General features: G+C 40.3%; 1 protein-coding gene and 1 non-coding gene across 5 annotated transcripts in view; both read left to right on the top strand.

Moving 5' to 3' along the window:
• NCKAP5 (NCK associated protein 5) overlaps nt 1-22,338 on the top strand; it is a 964,576-nt gene that overhangs the window by 127,837 nt on the left and 814,401 nt on the right. For all 4 annotated transcript variants that reach the window (XM_077861464.1, XM_077861463.1, XM_077861465.1 and 1 more), the window contains one exon: nt 13,124-13,253. In XM_077861464.1, the coding sequence (XP_077717590.1) occupies nt 13,185-13,253 (69 nt within the window). In that variant the 5' untranslated portion in view covers nt 13,124-13,184. The remainder of the gene's footprint in view (nt 1-13,123; nt 13,254-22,338) is intronic.
• LOC144292047 (U6 spliceosomal RNA) lies at nt 20,923-21,030 on the top strand. Its single transcript, XR_013359587.1, has one exon. It is a non-coding gene; the product is annotated as a U6 spliceosomal RNA (small nuclear RNA).

The following is a 22,338-nucleotide window of genomic DNA, read 5'->3' as shown; positions in this document are numbered from 1 at the left end:
TAACTTTTTTTTTTTTTCCTAATGATTCCATGAGTTGACAATCCCTGTGTTTTTCTGTTGTTCTCACCTAAGATCATTCATGTGGCTATAGTCATCTGAAGACTTGATTAGAGCTGGGGGATCCAAAGTGGGCTTACCTAGATTATCTTGCAGTTGATGTGGCTAGACACCTCAGTTCTCCTTCTCCAGTGGGCTACACTGGGCTTCTTCTTATCATGGTAATCTCAGGGTTGTAAGAAGGTAGAAGCTTCAAGTTTTCTTAGATTTTATGTCAGAAATCATCATCATTTTTTTGCTTTTGTATTTGTCAATAGAGTCATAAGCCCTTTCATAGTCAATAATTGGAATGAGCACCACCCCTAGACTGACAGAACATCAAAGACTCATTTCAAAGGGAGAAAGGGCATTCTGGGATGGAAGAAATTTTTGACCATTAAGCAATCTACCACACATTTGCATTGCTAAATCGGATCACTCATAAATGTAATAATCTAAATTCTCTCTTTAATAATCTATATAGGTAAATACAATCCAATGAAAATCGATACATTAATTTTTAGAGAACACAATGAGATAATCCTAAAGTTCAACCAGAAGACAAAAATGAATACAGATAGCCAAGAAAATTTCCAAACAGAGCAACAACAAGGGAAACTGGACCAACAAAATTTCAAAATATACTGTACCTTCATAGTTAAAACAGTGTGGTAATGGTGCAAGGATTAGGCAAATGGATCAGTATTTTTTTAAATAGAGAATCAAGGAGAAGAACCATACATATATTGAACTTTGTTATTGTGAGGGAGCATTCCAAAAACAGTGGATGAAATTTAATCACAGAATTAATGAATATCCTTTTTTAAAAGATTTATTTATTTATTTATTAGAGAGAGATAGAGAACATGAGCAAGGAGAGGGGGAGAGGGAGACAGACTCTCCAGCTGACTCCCTGCTGAGCATGGAGCTTATTGTGGGGCTCTATCTCAGGACCCTGAGATCATGAGAACTAAGCTGAAATTAAGAGTTGGGTATCTAACAGACTGAGGCACCCAAGTGCCACTGAGTATCTTTTTCAAAGACTAAGTTAAATCTAATACTTTATACCATGGATAAAAGTGTTCAGTATTCAGATATACTATAAAAATATTAAGAGCATGTAATGGAATTCTTTGTCAATTTAGAAGGCATAAAGGAAAAGTTTGATGAAATTGACTATAAATAAGTTACAACATTCTATACAATGATGAATAAAGTGAAGAACCAAGATAGACTGGGAGAACATATTTGCAATGCCTGTTCATAAATAATTAACACTCAAATTATAGTAATATTTCTTATAAGGCAATAAAAAGCAATAGGAGTGAGAAAATGGGCAGATAACCTAAGCAAGGTACGCAGAAGAGAATAATTCAAATGACCAGCAAACATAAAGATGCCTAACTTCACCAATAATCATGTAATATAAATTAAAGCAATGGGATTTTTTTTCTTTCACTAATGTATTTGTTTTAAGATTGATTCTATTCAGTAGTGACAACTATGTGAAAAATGAGTAGTCTCACTTCTAGTGATGGCATGCATTCTTAAAATATTGTCAAAGGCTAATAGGCAATTTCTATCAAAATTAGACAATTTTTACACTGCAGTTCCACCTTTAGAAATCTAAACCTTATAGAGAAACTCAGGCACAAAAGATGCATATACAATTCTAATGGCAGCACTGTCTAGAATCAGAAAACAATGGGGCCTGTTTAAATTTCTATTCATAAGTTAATAAACAATTTATTGTTCATTCATTCTACAGAACAATGTAGAACTGTAAAACAATGAATTAGGCCCTTCTGTATTGAATATATTAGGTGAAAACGTCACAGAGAAATAGATGTTGATCCCATTTATATAGAAAGAAAAAAATCAATATTTATATATTTCTGCAGGTAAACTTGTGGAAAAACTATTAAAAGTCATTACCTCTGCGGATAGGAGTAAAAATGTACAGTTTTCACATTAGATAATGTGTGTGTTTTTACTGCTTATATCTCTTACAAAGAAGATTAGTGCGTATGATATAATTTTTAAAGGAATCTGAATGAAAGATGTTATTAACGTAATAGATTTCATCAAGTTCTAGGAAGCTTCAGAGACAGTGACAAGGAAGCCAAGGGCTGTGGAAACTTTCTCATAAGAGATAGTGTTGAAGAACCTGGGCATCTTGTGTTTGAGTAAGAGAAAACTTATATTTGCTCCAGGGAACAGAGCTATGGCCAAGTGGATGAAAATTCAGGAGACAAAGTAAAACTTTCTAATTATTCACGACACTCAAATGTGAGCTAGGTTTCTGAAAAAGGCAGTGGGAGCTTCTGTTACTGGAAGAAGCAAGCAGAGACAGGGCAACAATTTGTTAGGCTTATTTTATAGACAGTGACTGTATTGTTGGGGGGTGGGATGGGGGAGAGGGGTCCAAAAGAAGCCATTTAAACCTTAGGTTCTGGGATTCCAAACGTCCTGAGTAGATATAAACATAAAAATTATTGTGCATGACCTATGTAGTCCATGATGCATCTCAGATTATGTCTGGAACAAAGCCATGACATCTAGCTAGAAGATCATAGTTCTATGAGAAAATTCATAGAATTTCACCTTTAAATGGAGCCAGATAAGCTCTCCATTTTAAATTTCAGATCCTTTAGCATCAAAGTGGAATTCATAGACCAGAAGCATCTGCTTATTAGACATGCAGAATCTCAGACTTTACTGTAGACCTACTTAATCAGAATCTGCATTTTAATGAATCTACTAGGGATTCCTATTCTTGAATCTGAGAAGCACTGATTATCCAACTATCTATAGAACTTCTCTTATTCTGGAGCCTTCAAAGTCCAAATAAAAAGAAACAACTCATCAAAAGAAAAAAAAAGCCTCAGTAATTAGAAGTTTTGATTAGCACTGCTCATAATCTGGGAGACATGAGGACAAGAAGGGAAGTATGGCCATATATATATACATAGATAGATCTGCATGGGTGTACATGTAGTACATATACATTATGTACACACACACACACACACACACACACACACCCTTACCTCCACTCTCTCTAGTTATCAGTGCAAATTGGTGCTTATCAACTGTTTTACTTTTGAAAGAGATTTCAGCTCACCTCCCCACAAGTGAATAGCATTCTCAATTTAATTAAACACTGAATAGAAAAAGATAAACATCTTTGAGACTTTTTCATACGTTTCGTTTTGACAGCTGTTATTACTTAGGACATCATTAATGTCATATTCTACATTTTATGGTGTATTATGAATTCTTTCCATTGGTTTCAGCATATAAATGGTTATTTCAACCTTGCTTTACTAGGCATTGAACATTTCTTTTCACATCGGGACTGTTTGGGACATAGGAGTTGTGGAAGGAGGTTACCATAAAAGAAGAAAAAAAAACTCTTCAAGAGAAGAAAGCTTCCAGGTAGCTGGAAAAATCCTAATTGCCATGTAAAGCCTTAGCAAAAGTGTACTGTCGTCTGACTTATTTGACTATATCTATTTCTTGAATCGTCTTGGCTTTTCACTTGTGTACTAACACTTTTAATGGAAAATAATGAATTCAGCAATGTAGGGGGACATCACAATTAAACTTTGTGCTGGATCTTCTCGAAACATTGTTTCTCACAAACAGTTTTCTTAACAAGTCATGTTGTCTTTTAGCGGGCTTTGCAGAGTTTAGAGCAGATTCTCCCCAACTGGCCCCAGATGGAAAAAACACTCTTGAAATTGGATGGTTTTTTAAGTGTAGCTCTCCACAGCCTTCTCAAAGGAGGGGGGGGAGCTTGAACAGAATGCATTTAGTAGCATGGTCTATAATTCCCCCAGCAGCCCACGTTATTTGGATGTTTTTGCTTCTGGCTGTGGAATTTTTCTAATTTAATTAACTCATTAGCGTTAGCAGATGACACAGTGTGAAAATTCTTTTCCCCAGTCACTTATCTAAATATTCTTCCATTCCTCTGGGGTTATGTGCACACTTTATTTATTTTTAAAAGTTATTTATTTATCTGTCTCATTTTTACAGTGACTTTCCCCTTAGGAGTTCATGGGCAACATACGGGCATTTCGTGTAATGTACTAGAAGCATTTCTTTAAGCAATAAATGGAGAGGAGGTAGAGGAGGGAACAAAACAGGGAGAACAGCTTTACTGAGAAGGAAGGGGAGGGAAAGAACAGATGGTTGGAGAAGAGCAGCCCGAGCTGAAATGCTTATCCTGGTCCAAAAGCCTTGCTATTCCATCTCTTAGCTTTTGGTTCATACACTGTAAAAATGTAGCAATAGTTTCTGTCTGGAAATCAGCTGGAAATACTTGAATGGCAATGAAGGCAAGTTTTACAGGATTATTCCAACCAGAAATGAGTCTTCTTTGTGCCAAAAACATTCATTCATTCACTTTTTTAAAACCTTTTATGATATGAATCTTCCTTCCCTCAAAATTTGAGGATGTGTTCTTTCCTTTCTCTCTTCTCTTCTCTTCTCTTCTCTTCTCTTCTCTTCTCTTCTCTTCTCTTCTCTTCTCTTCTCTTCTCATGAGCCCTGGGGCCAAAATAGATATTGAATAAAAGTTATTCTTTTTTTAAAAAAAGATTCTATTTATTCATGAGAGAGAGAGAGGCAGAGACACCAGTAGAGGGAGAAGCAGGCTCCATGCAGGGAGCCCGACGTGGGACTCGATCGTGGGTCTCCAGAATCACGCCCTGGGCTGAAGACAGCGCTAAACTGCTGAGCCACCCATGCTGCACTTACTATTGAATTCTGAATGAAAGAAATTCTGTTGAGTTATAACTAACAGTTATTGAGTATCTACTCAGGATTTGGTTTTATTTAAAGATTTCATTTATTTATTTGTGGAAGAGAGAACACTAGAGAGAGCAGGAGAAGGGGGGAAGGCAGAGGCAAACTATTTGCTGAGCAAGGAGCCCAATGCAGGACCCAATCCCAGGACCCTGGGATCAGGACCTCAGCCAAAGGCAGACACCCAACCTACTGAGACACTCAGGTGACCTCTACTCAGTACTTGAAAATGAGCATCGTAAGCCTCAGAGCCATCTTGTTAAGATGATTGCTGCTGCTGCTATTTTCATTTTATCCAGGAAGAAACTGGGACCAAGCCATGTTAAATAAATTGCTCAAGCTCATAAAGATCACTTATGGTCACAGAACTTTTCAGCAGGATAATTTGAACTCAGGACTCTCCAGGATGCTGCTACCCAAAATGATGTGGATGTAGCAGAGTCAGGATGGAAGAGCCTCAAACTGCCATGAGGAAGCTTCTTTGGGTTCCTGCTGAGAGAGAATCATAACCTGACTTTCTGTAGCAAATAAATACGTCTTGGGTAATAGAAAGCATTGACACTGAGTTGTATATTTTGAAAAGCTCAACTTTATGAACTTTTTTTTATTATATCTCAACTTAAAAAGTATTTAAATAGTAAGAGTTGGAAATGATTGAATGGTAGATGTTTTGGAGGTGTGAAGAGCTTTCCCTGTCCTTTGTTCCTAAGGAGCTTAATTCACATTAGTATCTGTTCTTTCACTGTTATAGTTTGCTGAGCTGCATGCTGAACGACAGCAAAGATTTCCAGACCCTGCCTGTGCTGGAATCCCCTAGTTCCTGGGTTGGAGGTAGCCGTTTATGTAAAGGGACCATGAGGCAGTAATTCTTAGGGTTTCTTTCTGGCATTTAAACTATCAGCTGTAAGCTACTGAGTAGCTTCTAGGGTGAGAAGTTTAATAAACATGAGCCATGAAATCATTCTTTAAAACCAATTTTCATCATCATGCAAGATTTTCCTCCACTTCAAAGAAAAAAGCTGTTGTCACATCCTGCAGAGAGTGTTTCCAGCCACTAACTTATCTGGCAAGGACTGGCCACATTTGGGAAATCTGTTAGCATGCAGTCTTCTAAATCAGTTTCAGGGTGCTGTTAGGACTTAAATAGACATTTTGTGGTTGTAAGTCACAGCATTTGGCATATTTTTTTTTATTCTCCTGTCCAGAATGGAGACAGTGGTTTTCTGTTCCAAGTGTGCGTGCACACACACCAGCACTCACACACTCCTACACATTCACACGTGTGCAACCCCACACAGTTATGTACATGTGCAAGTACTTCATGAATGGATGTATCAATAGCAAAAAGTTGTTGAGCCAACATACCTTCTAGGAGGAAACTGCTGTATGTGTGTGTTTAAAGTATAAGAAAAGGCAACTGCTTTCCTTTACATCTGGATGAAAAGATTTCAATACGAAGCTGACAGGAGTTTCAAACATTCTATTTGGTAGCTATAAGCAAATCTTACAGATTCAGTTTCCTCTTTTCCCTCCTGCTCTTTGCACTTAGAAATAAGAGCAGGATACTCTTGGAGAACAGTGGAGAGAAAGGAATGAATGGGTCTGGAAGCATTTGAGTCAGGAATTTCTTCCACTCTTGTCCTTGGTTTTGGAGGTTCTTTCCCGCATCCTCTGAATGATGGCTTCACTCTGAGTTTCTAAGATTCTATTTGTGCATTAACTTAGAATCTAGATATGATATTTCTGTCTTTAGTCAATATTAATTTTTGCATGTAGCAAAAGACTACTTTCAGCAAGATGATTAGTGAGCTAGACAGGATGGGCATACTGGGGAGATGCCGATCCATATTGTTTGTATCTAATATTCTTCTTCTTTGGGATCAGTGTTTTCAGCTTAAGTATTATTAGTTGCAGTGACTGAAAAAAAGGCAGTTGTTTCTGCCAGTAACTGTGTGTCCCTTGGCCTTCAAGGAAAGGAAAGCAAGAAACGTGCTTCACCCTTTCAAACTGGTGCTGCATGTCAGAGTCATTCAGAGAGCTTAAAGTAATGAAAACTGCATCGACCCCTAAGAATCCTGACTGATTTGATCTCTGTGACTCCCCTGGGTGACTCCAATAGATGGCAAAGTTGAGGACCACTGCTTCAACCAGTGGTTAACAACCCAGCCTGCTGTCACCATACTCTAGTGCCTGGGGGGCCTCCCTGTGCGTAGAGATTCCGGTGATCTGAGATGGGATATGGGCATTGATGTGTTTTACAAGGTCTGCAACCAGGGTGGAGATGCATGAACTGCCTTGTCAGGGACAAGAAACTTGCTGCCCTTTTGTTTGGTCTTTGGCATGTTCAATTCTGAAATCATTCTTTGTAGGATTTATACCATTAGGAACTAGTATACTGGATACTGCAAGGGATGTGCCAGTGAGCTTGCCGGTTGTATATGAGGCTGCAAACAATCCTATTTTGCATAGTTTGTTGCTTAACGAAGCTGACTGAAAAAGTATCCTGAATCTTACATTGTCTCATCGCAACTTCACAAGAACCTGGTGAGAACAGATTGGCGAATGTAAATTCACAGAAGTTAGGGAACATACTCAAGTTTACGTGGCAAAGAGGGCTGAAAGCTAAATCTTTTAATGCCTTTGGTTCTACCTTTTTGCTCCATTTCTTCCAGGATTACCATTAAAATTTCAAAACAGAGGTGGAAAGTAGGGGAATCAGAGAGGCAGGAATTGCTATGGAGAAAAGTTCTCAGAATATGTGTGAGTGTATGAGAGAGTGTGAATAGGTGTGTCTGCATGTGAGTGACAACGTACTTGTGAGCAAATATGCCTTTGAGGTTTATTTAATGGTGTTTGATTATAGTCCCTTGAAAATTATACAGTCTGTTAATAAAGTCTGGCAGAAAAAAGAAATCAGTGATGTCTTGAGGAATATTAAAGGACCTGTCTAGCGTTGAAAGGCCATTACTATCTGTGAGAAAAATTAAAGAGAGTTTATTAAGGCCAACACAGATTCTACAGATACCTAGAAAATGATATTTTCATCAGTAAGAGAGAGATGTACGTGAGAGGAGAAGGGAGACTGATATCAATGTCCATCAGGCAAAAAAAAGATGCTTAATTTCCTGTCTTCCTTCAAATCTGACCATTTTCCTCCCCTTGCAAGGAGGGAGAAGCTTCCAACCCATCACTTGGAGGCAGATCTGTGTTCTTTATAACCAGCGTTGTTAGAAGCCACAGAAAAGGCATGAACAGGACTCAGTTATGGTACTTTGTAAGTTCAGGCAGGTCCTAAGCAGTAATTTTTAAGTTGATAATAGTTTTAAAATCATGATAAAATATTTTCTTTGAGGCTTGAGTATGTCTGTGTGTTTGGCTATAAAAATAATTTCAGGGTTATAAATGTGTATAGCAGTTCTTTGCTGTAGCAATGTTATATTGCCACCTTGCTCTTTATGTGATCACAAAGACAGCTGTAAACATTCATTTATTCCTTTATTCACGCGAACAACAAATGTTCATTGAGTGTCTGCCATGTTGCTATGCATCAGGCATTATACTACCTCGGAGAACATTGAACTTAAAATATCGTCCCTGCTCTCCAGGAACTTAGTGTCTGGTGGGATTTTTAATTCCATGCTGTTGTTCAGAAGGCTTACATAAAGGAGACCAGGAATTCCTCAAGGAAGGCTGGCTGCCTGTCCAATGGTATCTCCATGGGGTGTGACTCAATTATTGTCAAGCCTGGAAAAGAGAAACTATACTCAGTCTTTCAAGCAGGAAGAGAGTTGATGCAAGGAATCTTTTAATGAAACTTGAAAACGCTGGAGGTGCAAAAGGCATAAGTTGGTGGGACTGAAGGACTGAAAAGCTGCTTCTGCCTTTTTAAATACTGAGCTTGGAGGAATCACAGAAGGTATTGGATCATGCAGTCACCTGCTGTTGATGCTGCTCATCAAGACCTCTAGACTTTCAATAAAGAGAAGTGTATAGCGGGGGAAGGCAGGGATGGGTGGGTGGTAGTGAGGCCGGTGAAATCCAACAGTGAATTAACCAGCAGAGAGGGTCTGGGAGTAGCCACTGACACTCAGAGTTTTCTGTCAGGTGTTAGACTCATAAATTTATTAGTACCCTTAGATATGATCAGACTTTGAAATCTGACTGAAATTAAATTGTATGGACTGAAATGTAACCCCTGGAAATTCATGTTGAAGTCCTAACACCCAAAGGGACCATATTTGGAGATAGGGCCTTTTAGGAGGTAATTGAGGTTAAAAAAAGTCATAAGAGTAGGGGCCTCATTCAATAGGACTGATGTCCTTATAAGCAAGAGAAAAGAAAGAGGCACCAGAAGCATGTATGCAAAGGAAAAAGTCATGTCGGGACACAGAAGGTGACCAAATGTATGCTAAGGAGAGATGTCTCACCAGAAACCAACACTGCCAACACCTTGATCTTGAACTTCCAGCTTCCAGAACTGTGAGAAAATAAATTTCTATTGCTTAAGCCACTGAGTCTGTAATATTCTGTTATATATTGCAAGCTGACTGATATACTAAGCAAATATCTAAATGATGAATATAAAGAGTCAGATGCTGACTTGCAAATTTGTATTAAAAATGTAACTTTTCAAAAGATTGCCTCCTTATATTTGCTGGTCAACACATTCTTCTTCTATAAGCAAAACTACTTGTGAATCAAATAAAATTGGAAGGTTGTTTTATGGCAGTGGTCTCTAAGCAAGGGGATTTGTTGGATGATACAAATGGCCAGTGTAATGCCAAAGTATCTGGGATCTGACATACTCACGTCCCCTCTAGCCATGCAGTCTTTTCTGGGTATGTGTAAATGTGGGCACTGTCGTTCCGCAACAATGCTGGAGGTGGAGTGTGATAGCCTTCCTGATTTTTCCTTTTGTGGACTCCTCTCCTTTTCATATTGATACAACCTGGTTGCCACTTTGTTTCATGCATGGGCTTGCTTTGATCCTTTCAGATGACTTTACTTTGTTTGATCCTTTCCATGATTGCTTTATGGAATAATTCATGAATTTTCAAGTTCTTGGTATGGTGGTAGTACATACATTTAGGATGGTAACTGGCCAGGACACATTGCTACCGCTGTACTACTAGTTGCCATTGATCCTGTTCTTCTGATTGGCTAATTCCTGTGCCTTTTCAGTTGCTGAATGTTTTGAAGGTCAATCTCTGCCCAAATAACTGACACTATAAAGTATGAAAAGAAATTGACCAGGCTAAACCGTTCAATCAGCCTTCCACATAGCAGACTGGGCTGTTTCAGGACTTTTAAAAGGATCCCTGTTTCCCAAAATGACAATCCCATCAGCCTATATGGAGCAATAAATCAAGCCACTAGAGTTACTCATGAAAGAATTTAATTATATTTACCAGAAGGGATGATCAATATGTCTGATATTTAAAGCTTACCTACTATGTGCCAGGTACTGGGAAAACTCTTTAAATAGATCATCTCATTAATCATCCCAACAACCCCACTCTGAGGAAAGTCCTATTATTAATGTCATTTTATGGATGAATCAATTGAAGCCTATATAGAGTAAATGGTTTGTCTAATGTTACTAGCTAGCAAGGAGTAATCAAACCCTAAGATTAAATGTTGTGCTCAGAACAAACAAGTTATCTTGTCCTATAAGATCCTTGTGTGATGCAGTTGTCGCTTTATGACTTAGAACTTGCTCATCCATTATCTTCCCAACTCATACTTAAAAAACTGGTTCCCTATTCTGGAGGTATACAAACCTCTTTCCGGATTTTTCCCAGCAGAAAGACTAGTCTCTATCTAGAATGCTCTTTACCTGCATTTTTATATGACTGGCTTCTCTTTTTATCATTCTGTCTAAAATGATCTCCCCTTCCACATGCTTGACACTGCAATACCACCTCATGATGGTTATTTCCTCCCTAAGCAGGTACCTCTCATGATTCGGAGTTGTTCACTTATTTATTTCCTCTATCTTCCATGAAGTTCCATGAAGGCAGGAATTCAGTCTCTCTCATATATGACTGTGTCACTAACACCTAAGGACTGGGACCTTCATACATGAGGCACTTCAGAAATACATGCTACCTGCCAAAGGATTATGTATTGCGATCTACCAAATGCCAGGGCTCTTTGGAATATGATGTAGGAGGGTGAGAAATTATATATATATATATATATATATATATATATATATGAAAAATGACAACAGGAAAATGACTTAGGGGGTATGTTTTTGATAGAAGGAGAATTCTTAGGACCTGAGTAGTCTCTCAAGCTGGATCCATCATTACAGAGAATATCTGAGCTACCAGTGAGTGCATACAGTATGAAAATAGTGTATATATCTCATACTGAGATGAGGAGGGGGCAGCAAAGTGGATGGGAATAGCTGAAAATAGGAAAGGCAAGCCCTTAAAATAAATTTCACTTGACTAATAGGTTTGCCGATAGTACACACAACTAACTTTGTTCTGAAAATGCTGCCAAAAGTTTTTTAACTACTATGCTTTACCAACCAGCATATAGTAAGAAATCCTATATTTAAACTGTGCTAGGTGATGGTGGTGGTTAATAAGTAAGTCCCTAAGGATTCCTATGAAATGTGGGAGAGAAAGACGTTTTTGCCCAGTGGGGTGACCAGGAAGGTCCTGTGAAGGAGATGGGACCCGCGCCAGGCACTGGAGAGGGGATAATTAGACCCAGTCGGGGTGAGGGGGTTGATCTAAAGTGTGGTTTCGGGAATGTGCCTCACATATTCAGGGACTGTAAGAAACTAATTGGCAGGAAGTAGACCTTGAACACTATGTTGAAAATTTTGGTTTTGTATCTTGAATTCAGAATGGACTCCTAGCAGTTTCCTAGCAGTTACTGAGTGAACAAGTAATGAATTGAAATTGGTCTTCCTAAAAATGAGAGGTAGTGGATGGAGGAGAGAACCTATGGCCAGGTGGAGAGTCCATCAGTTTCTTACTACCAGACCATCTTTTGGGCAAACCCTATCTGGGGCACAGTTGTCCCAGCCCTCCTCCTGGTGGGGGAAACAAGGAGCAAGATGCCATATGCTGTGAGCTGTGAGGCCAGGTCTATCATATCCTCATTAGATTTGGAACAGTTGAGAGGGCTATGGAAAATAATTTCTTTCAGTTTTATCAAAAGCTGATTGGTATATTATCCTACTTAAGTTTAGCTTTTCTACAATAGCAGGATAATGGCTATATGTTTTATGTAGATTATGAGCAATTCCTGTATTGCCAAGTGCATTCTAAACCATCAAAGATGTATTAAATTATGTTAACTTTAGTATTTATCTGGTTTTTAATGTAATCTGTGCATAATTGTAACTTACATGTAAGTTGTAGCTTATTGCCTTTATATCATTTTACATCTATCATTTGATCACCAATGTTACCTGTTTTCGCAGTTTAGAAAGATGAGTTTCAGAGAGGCTGAATGGCTTGCCAAGGTTACTTGGGGAATGGGTAGGAAAGCTGGACTAAAGCCTATTTCTCTTACTTCAGGCCATTTATATCTTGGTGAAAACTGGAAGCCAGTGCTTAAAACACATAATATTCTTACTAACCAGGACACTTGATTGTTCTAGAGCAAGCAACCACAGTGGAATATAGGGATTAACTATATCTGATATGGTAAAATGCAGTGAGTGGATATAAGTCCTCTGCCATTCATTCAGAATCCACCTGTCCTAGAGGGACTGTATCTTATAATGTTCCCCAAGTATGTTTCAATTAAATATTTTATGATGAAATATTGGCAAGTTTCAGTTTCCTCTCCTCCGGCCTTAGACTCAGCAACTCTTGGTTACGGAACCTGGTTTTGTCAGTTTGATCTCATGGAATTTGCAAACAGCATCTATGTGCTCAGTAACAGAATGATTCTGGCTGCTAGAGGGAGGACGAGTGTGGAGCAAGCATGGCATGAAACGGGCTGTTTGCTTTTTTCCACAGTCTGCTGATTCAACCTGCAAACCCATTCCCCAACTCCATTAGCAAGACCTATAAAAACACAGGGGCCTCCGTAAAGATGACTCTGACATTTGTAACACGGAGAGGTCTTTTGAGTTGAGAGAGCCCAGTTCTGTACTTAGGATTTTGAGTTGAGAGAGCCCAGTTCTGTACTTAGGATTTGGGTCTGGGTATTTTGGCTTCAACACTTGTTTCTGGTTAGAAAGCTAAAAACAAGGGTCTAAACACTGTTCACTTGGATGGTAAAACACGTGCTCACTTTTTTGCAGTGATCCTGGAAACAGAAGGGGAATTCTTATAAATCACAAAGGAAAATAAATAACTTCACCCATGGAGGGAAAGAGACAGCTTGAGAAAAGAGACTTTGGAAAAAGGCTGTCTCTAGACAGCAGTCTTGTGGTAAGTACTAAATATGCATTTACCACTCTATATGTTTTGGCTGAAAATGCATTATTCTTTGACTGTTATTTCCTGAACCCTGTGCTTTTGAAACTTCTATTCCAGTTACCCCATTAGCCCTATCCCTTGGGACTTGGTTTCATTTATTTTTTACCAAGTCAAAAGCCAGCAAATTATTGGAATGTTTGTATAGTGTCTTAATAGGCAAATGTCATAATCTGTCAACATTATATATAATTACATTAATTCCAGCCGAAGTAGACTTTAACCTATACAAAAACACTACTGTAAAGCTGATGCCAAATGCCAAGCCTATATATAGTTGTTCCAGCACCCATTTATCTTAATTTGGGGGATAGGTTGAATAAAAATTCAATAGAGCTTCAAATATTGAAGAGTGAAGAGTATCTGAGATCTTCTTCGGTATGTACCATGGTTCAATAGTTTATATCTTTCTTTCTAAGGGTGCTCATGCTGATGAGCGTCATTCTTAACAACCTGGTTGTGTTTGCTTTCAAGGAAAGAGACTAAGTCACTGATTTTGGAAGGTTGGCTGTCTCTGAGCTCAGATGTATACTTACCTCTTGTATTGCCTAATGCATGCGAACAGAGCAAGAAATTAAGCGACTCACTCCTTTCTCTTTTGCTCATCTACTGAAATAGAGATATAGCTCAGCTTCTTCTTTTACATGTTGTGGAGAGATGTGCTTTATTCATTTGTATGCTTCCAGAACTTAGCCTGGAGTCTGGTCAGAGTAGGTATCCAATCAAATTTATGGTTTTTTTTTTTTTTACAATCAAATTTATGTTGAGTGGATTTGTCAGTTGCACTTTTCCCACTCCGCTGCTATAGGTCTGGCTCTGCCAGTGTATAGACTAGCTGGTTACCCCATAATTGCTGAGGCTTAAAACTGTTCCTAGATGTGTTTCCAGGGATGGAGAAAAGGATTACGTTAAACTTTTGTGTTTAGTTCCTCTCTTATTCTTAGATTGTTTCTGTGTCTGTGTGGACTTTGCACTGACCAGCCTACTTTCAGAGGCTAAGAACTTATATAGCATTTTAGATTCTCCTCCCAGTGGATGTGCCCTTTTCTCATCTCTTAGGTCTTTCTATCTCCGGGTAGAATGTGATGCAAATAGTGTGTGTGTGTGTGTGTGTGTGTGTGTGTGTGTGTGTGTATTTATATGTCTATTCCCTGGGGATAGTTTCTGGGGAAATATATGATAAAAAGATAATTTATCAGCCTCTCCTTTGCCAAAGAAGATACTTTTTACCTACTAACCTACCAATAGGTTCTGTCCTATACCTAACAGAGGACAGAGATGCCTCTGTTTACAGAGATGCTCATTATAATATGAGCAGCACAGGAAAGGTTCTCATTTAAAAAAAAAAATTGTGGGCAGCCCGGGTGGCTCAGTGGTTTGGCACCACCTTCAGCCCAGGGTGTGATCCTGGAGACCTGGGATCCTGTCCTATGTCGGGCTCCCTGCATGGAGACTTCTCCCACTGCCTGCATCTCTGCCTCTCTCTTTCTCTGTGTCTCTCATGAGTAATAAATAAAAAGTCTTTTAAAAAAATTTGTGTGTGAGGGAGAAAGCTAAAGCAGGTGGGAGAAGCAGAGGGAGAAGGATAAGCAGACTCTGAGCCGAGCACAGAGCTAATGTGGGGCTTGATCCCACAACCTTGAGATCATGACCAGAACTGATATCAAGAGTCAGACACCTAACTTGACTGAGCCACCCAGGTTCCCCACAAGAAAGATTCTCCCAACACAAAAATACCCTTGCTGATTAGTCCCTAGCATCCTAAATTCTGCTTTTTGTGCCAGAGAATATGCAAAGATGCTATATATACAAACATGCTAAGCTATTGTCTTTCAATAATTCATAGTAGCGCTCATTAATTAAAGGTCTTGGAGCTTTCCCAAATGTCAAGCAGCTCAGCAAAATTTTGTGGAGGGCATTGGTAAACAATAGGATGCAGAGCATGGAGTGCTGGGATGCAGGACTGGTTTAGGGTGGAGAGGGAGACGCAGTGAATTACTATGAGAACATTGCATACCTGAAAATCAGAGAAAGAGGAAACAGCTTTAATGAAACCATCGTCCACATTTAAATTTTGCTCAGGGATAGGCTTGACTGTGAGCATAAATCAAAGCCTGTCATAGTAGTAGAGCTAGCTGAAAGCCCAAAACCAAGTTTGAGTTCCCATTGGCAGATGGCTCTACCCTGAGTCTTGTGGGGCCTGCAGATCTATTTTCTGACTTACAGCATTGGAAAACACTGAAAATAAGAACCCGTTGCTTGGCACCACCTGAGAAACTTAATCCTGTTAAATCTCCCCAAATGATGCTTAGGAGAATTTTTATGTTAGTGAAATATCTTCCTTGTTTCCTCTCCAGGTAGATTAAGTGTTATGTCTGCATGTGTATAATTGGGAAAATCCTAAAAGACTGTGCTTTCTTATGAGTAGGTGGCCTGGGATATGGGAGGCCTTAAATGCCACTCAACATTATATGGTTTAGGCCATGTGACTATAAATTTGCTTTCTGTTTTAGTGTTATGTTCTTTCCTCATATGAGATGCCCAGGCAGTGACAGCAAGAGTACTTGTTTTGAGTAGGTTCTTCAAGAGTGAGACCCACTGAAAGTCCCATGAGTGAATTCTGTTGTGACCATCAGGAAGACAGGTAGACAGGGATGAGATCAAAGATGATTGGCCTGTAAAGGACTTGAACCTATGATACTGCCCTTCTCATTGGCTCCCTGCTGAAACCACACAAATAACTAGGAGAGAAGTACAAGGTGATGATTCTGGATAAGGGTTATTAGAAAATACAAGGGGAAAGAAACACCTGGCATTATATACCACACTTGTTTCTCAAGGCATGTACACTTATTCCACCTCATATTGTTTTTTTAAATCATAGAATGCTAGGTTGGGAGTGGGTTATCCAGTCTCTTCACCTTGCAGAGGAAGTTATTAATGAGGTTAAATGTTTTTCTCGAGGTCCCACAACTGGCGTACAGTGTAGGTCTCCTACCCCTCACTTCACTTCTTTACATTTTACTACATAAAATCCCACTAAGAGAAGACGTCCCTTTGGAAAACTGAATAGAGGAAAGAGAAATATACTAAATCTTAAGTCTTGAAATTCCGCCACAGAATCATTATGACCCACGTTTTTGAGAATTAGAAGGCCCAGAGGTAATTTCCACTTTCACATTTTGCACAGAAAAAAAATTCCTCATAATGTACTGCAAGAATAAGGTACTATTAACTTCATTATACTTTTTATTTTACATAATCAAATCATGAAGTGTTGAGTAGAAATTATAGCTCCCTTGCAACAGCTTTCAAATTTGTAGGCTGGCGGAACCACAGAAAAAAGAATCTCACGGTCCAGATACTGAAAAAAGCTCCCCGTTGGGGGATGGTCATTTGTGGTCTTCAGTCACAATTTTGCTTTCAGGATAGGACGCGGGAGGGTTTGAGTGTGTGTGTGTGTGTGTGTGTATGTATGTATGTGTGCGCACGTGCGCTTGCTCCCTAGTAGTGCTGAAGTGTTCTTTGATGTTGATTTTTTTAACTTGATAAATCACCTTTTTAAAGAAGAAAGTGACAGGTAAGTGAAACTGAAATGAAAAATCTGTTTCGATGTAGGGGGTAAGTACCCTGAGAGAAAGACAAGTGACTACAAGTTTGCCTTCACCAGTATGAGTGTGCCGGGTTGCTGCACCATTGCCGCAAGTACAGTCTTCTCTCTGATAACAATAAAAATCACCCCAGAAATCGAGGCCTCTTCTTGACCCAAAGCTGTTCCACCCACCCCAGGATGCTATTTGATCAGAAAAAAGTCAGTATTTCACACTGTGCTTTTTTATTTGCAAGAATCATTCCCAGGCTGCTCGTATAGCTATTTGATACTTGTAGCTATGACAGCATTTAGCTGATGAGAAGGCTGGGGAGTGAATTATCTTTTTACCAGTTCACATTTCAAGAGCAAAAATTCCCTTTTTAATTTGAGGAAAAATTACTTTTTGCTTTGAGGCACAGATGGGAGTAAGTTTCTTTTATGAACAACAAGTTCTTTCCTGGTACCCTGCTCCTTTTTTCCACTACCAGAAAGAAGACAAAGCATTGGCCACACTAGATCCTCAGCTCTGACAGCAGTGCAGTTTAGATAAAGTCATGAGAGCAGGCCCCACACCAAGTCCCTCAGTTCATCCTTCAGCCTCTCGATGGTTGTATCCAAACTACTAGAGTAATTAGACCTTCCAAAGGCATTCATTTAGTCAAATAATAAGCATCACTGAAAGCCTGCTTTACAGTTAAGATGTTTTAGTAGCTGTGGGATATGCTGGATAGTCACCACTTTTCCCTCCAGATCTACTCCATCCTTCTCTACCTGGCTATGGATCCCTGGAGGACATACCACGCAGGTCTTGTCAAGAGGATCCTATGTCTTTTGAGCATCTAGTTGGGTTAGGCCAATGGAGGGGGAGGGGGGACCTAGCAGGAGACCAGAGGTCAGGAAGAGGGAGAGGACAAGATAATCGCTTTCCTGATAATGTACTGCAAGAATAAGGTTATACTTTTTATTTTACACAATCAAATCATGAAATGTTGAGTAGAAATTATAGCTCCCTTGCAACAGCTTTCAAGTTTGTAGGCTGGTGGAACCACGGAAAAAAAGAAACTCATAGTCTAGATACTGAAAAAATTGGGGGATGGTCATTTGTGGTCTTCACCACAATGGTATCTCCTTACCTGGTCCTGGATCATAGTAACTAGACTACTCTGCCTAAGGTGACATCTTTTGTTGGGCAACCCTTTCTCACAAAACACAGTTTTCTCTGTTCTGGCACCTTCCTTTTCTCCATGTCCCTTCAGGCTTCTTGGTAGTAATGACTCTTGGATGTTGTCAGCCTACCTCATGTTGCTTTGCTTTAGGTCTATCCATACTTTCTTGTATCGTCCCTTTACCAAAATCTTCTCAATTTAGATGATTGGCATGTGCCGTCGTTTTCCCACAGAGCCCCCTGACTGATACAAGACAATAGTTTGTTTGTGGAAGCTGACCTAATAAGCAGGAAAAATGATGTAACATAGAGGAGGCAAATGGTGTGGTATTGACTGTGAGGCACCAAGTCAAGAGGGGAGGGTTTAAGGAGCATTGTGGAGAAGCTGTGGTTAGAACATGCTCTGAAGCAATTCAGGAGCTTGCTTCAGTAGCACATGTACTACAGCTGAAGCAATGGGGGGGACTTGGAGAAGAAAGGGGCAACCCAAGGATACAGTCCTATGTCCTCTGGTAACAACTCACTTCATTGCTGAGTTATTTTTTCCCGGGGAAACTTCTTTCATATATCAAATTGTGATGGTTAATTTTATGTGTCAACTAGGCTCAAGGGTGCCAAGACACCTGGCAAAACATTACTTTTGGGTGTGTCTGTGAGGGTGTTTCCAGAAGAGATTAGCATTTGCACCAGTAGATCCATTGGAAAGGTTTGCCCTCACTGCTGTGGGTAGGCATCTGATTGACTGAAAACCTGAATAGGACACAAGGGGAGATAAAGGGCAAACCTACTCTCTGCATGAGCTGAGACATCTTCTTCTGTCCTCAATATGGCTCTCTTTGTTTTCAGCACTATGGACTTGGACTGGGACTTAGTTACACTCTTGGCTTCCCTGGTTCTCCCGACTTCAGGTTTGGACTGGAACTACGTCACTGGGTTTCCTGGGCTACCAGCTTGCAGACAGCTTATCTTGGGGCGTCTCAGCCTCTATAATCATGATTCCATCCATTATATTAAATATTTCTATATTTATACTTATATTTACATGTATATGTATATTTATATTTATATACAGAGGGATAGAACTCTGACAAATTCACAGATCTGTGCTGCTTTATCTTCAATGATTTTACCCCTGGTTAGTGACCAGGAGGAATTTTAGAAGCAGGGTTCATCAAACTCTGTGAAAAGCCGAATAGTGAATCTTTAGGCTTCACAGCCCAGCTGAGCAGTCATAATGACTCAACTCTGCCTTGGGAACAGGAAAGCAGCCACAGACAATACATGAATAAATGGGCGTGGCTTATGTTCCAATAAAACTTTATTTACAGAGGCAGCATACTGGATTCTTTTTTTAAAAAAAAGATTTTATTTATTCATGAGAGACAGATAGAGGCAGAGACATAGGCAGAGGGTGAAGCAGGCTCTTGGTGGAGAGTCTGATGTGGGACTCGATCCCAGGACCCCAGATTATGACCTGAGCCAAAGGCAGACATTCAACCAGGTGTCCCTAACAGACTGGATTCTAAAGGATATCTGCATGTGGTAGAGAAATGGGAAACTCGAAGGCCTAGTTCAACTTTTCCTGGGATGTGCAATGTGCTGAGGCAAGCAAAGGAGCAAGTTTAGAATGTCAAGCGAAGATGTGTACACCCAAATGCATGAATTTGAGCACAGGTAAACATTTCAGAAAGCTCAAAACTCACTGAGACTTTTTCCAAGTGCTAAATAGGGGCATTGTTGATGCTGCTCAGTGCAGCCAGTGGATTGTGAATACTAACCAAAAAATCTGCATTTTTGTAGTGCTTCAGGCATACCTGTAGCTTTCTTGACTCTCTTGGTGCTATAATTGGGCTACCTCTCACCATAGCAATGCTGTACAGAGCACAAACCACTGGGTTGCTAGAGGTTTCCAGCTACTTAAATCCCAGCTACCCTTGACCCCTTCTTCTGATGTAAGAAATAGGGTTTACTCAGTGCCTCAGACCAGGAGGTCTGACCTCTGTGCTCCAATATCAAGATTGCTTGAGATTTCTCAAGTGAATATCAAGTAGAGAAATGTCAGTGAGGAAGAGGGAGGTTTTTATTCCCCAGCTGCTTTATCCCCTACCCCCATAGGGCTGTTATCTCAGCTGCCTTACCGGGTGTCCTGAGAAGAACAGAGACCATGCACTGGAACCAGGTGTGGGAAGGTATGATGCTGTTTGAGGATCCAGCTAAAGCCCATTTTTGGGAAAAAGCAACAGGTAGGGGGAAGACTGGCTTTGGCCTGGGTTAGCTACCTTTCCAAAGTGTTGTGCCAAATCTTTGACTGCTCCCCCTTGACAGCAGGGGTGGGAGAGCAAGAAAAGTGTCAGATGCTTAAATGAATATTTATGCAGTGAATCTGCCCAGCAGCCTAGCTAAGGGCATCATAGCAGGTCAGGAACACACTGGAGGAGTGTCCTTCCCACCTCCCTCCAGCCACACAGACCCCTGGGGGCTCTGAGTAGATTTTGTGTGGATGGGCTGGGAGAAGACAGGGAGGCTTGGCCAGGTAGGTACAGCCCCAAATACCTGGTTGCTAAGGGTCTTAAAGGGGCCCCAGATGAGCAGGAAAAGATCAGAACCCACCACGAACAGTGCCAGGAGGGAGGCTGGAGATACGAGCAGTGCTGCTGCTGAAATGGTCTGAATGGAAGGCAGGACAAGGGACAGAAATAGAATATAAGCAAGCAGCAGACGTAGACTATGTCGGCAGTGGGGACTGGTAACGTCTAGCAGGGAGCCTGGCTGGCTCAGTCAGTAGAGCATGTGACTCTCAGGGTTGTGAGTTTGAGCCCCACTTTGGGGTAGAGATTACTTAAAAATAATAATAAAAAAAGATCTTGGTGCTTGCTTTAGTAGCACATACACTAAAAATTGGAATGATGCAGAGAAGATTAGCATGGTGCCTGCACAAGGATGTTGGTGAAGTCTAACATGTAAGCCACTTTAGCAGACAGCTCAGCGTGTGCAGGGAGCAGAGCCATGCGTTGAGTGTGGATCAGGATGGCTCCCTTCCCTTGGAGATGAGAGCTGAAATTTCCTGAGACTTGCTACGTGCCAGACACTCTGGTTGCCTTTCGATAGAAATTGACATTCAATACTCATGATGACCTTTTAAGACAAGAACTTTAATTATTCCTATTTTACGAACAAAAAAAAAAATCTGAAGCTTAACAAATTAAGGAACTTCCTCAGGGCCAAAGAACTGGTGTGTGGTAGACCTGGGATTTCAACCCCCTTCTGGCTGCCTCCAGATCATGCAGTCACTCTACAGTTAGTGGCTCAGAAGCAGAGAACCTTGTTTCTGGGAACTGGGAGCTCCTGGCATGGTGCTTTCCAAAATTAAACAGCCCCAGCTTCAACAGGGCTAGAGGTTTACAGGTGTATAACTCCTGTACAGGTGTTACAGGTGGCGCAGGTGTACAGGTGCCAGCTTTGTGCCTGCTGATGGCAGAGACCAGGCCTGATTTCAGTAAAACAATTGTTGAAGTGTTGGAGGATGAGCTAGAGAGGGATATGAGGAGTAAAGAATACACGTGTTGGAACTTGGCCTAGGTCTGATTTCTGGTCTTGTGCTTTTTCTGATTAATCAGGTCTTGAAACCAACTTCCACAGAGATTAAAGTTCTTTTTTTATTTTTTAAAAGATTTTATTTATTTATTTATTTATTTATTTATTTATTTATTTAGGAGAGAGAGGGAGGGAGAGGGAGGGAGGGGGAGGGAGAGGGAGGGAGAATGAGCAGTAGGGAGAGACAGAGGGGGAGAGAAAGAGGCAGACTCCTTGTTTAGCCGGAAGCCTTATGTAGGACTTGATCCCAGGACCCAGAGATTATGACTTAGCCAAGGCAGATGCTTAGGTGACTGAGCCACTCAGGTACCCTGAGATTAAAGTTTATAATAGTACATCTATATAATATATAATATATATAATACCCTATATCTATAATTTTGTGTTTTAACCCACATGGGGACTCGCTGTGGTGTATATGTGTACAAGATGGGGATATTGACTGGAGCGGGAGTAGAGTAGGAGGAATGGTAAATGATAGGGTGCACCCAAAGTCCAGCTGTCCCCCAGGATGCAACAGGATTTATAATTTGAGTGATAAGCCTATCTAATGGTTTCACATTCTTTTGCCTGAGCCACCCACTGATGGGGGTTGGTAGAGAGCCAACATCATTTCCTATGAGGATGTTCTCCCCTCCACATGCCATTTGATTGCTCACCACTTGAAACTGATGCCCTCTCCTCTGGTA

This window comes from Canis aureus, chromosome 20 (genome assembly GCF_053574225.1).
Source record: "Canis aureus isolate CA01 chromosome 20, VMU_Caureus_v.1.0, whole genome shotgun sequence".
In the NCBI taxonomy this organism is placed as follows: Eukaryota; Metazoa; Chordata; class Mammalia; order Carnivora; family Canidae; genus Canis; species Canis aureus.
This window is presented reverse-complemented; position numbering and strand designations above follow the sequence as displayed.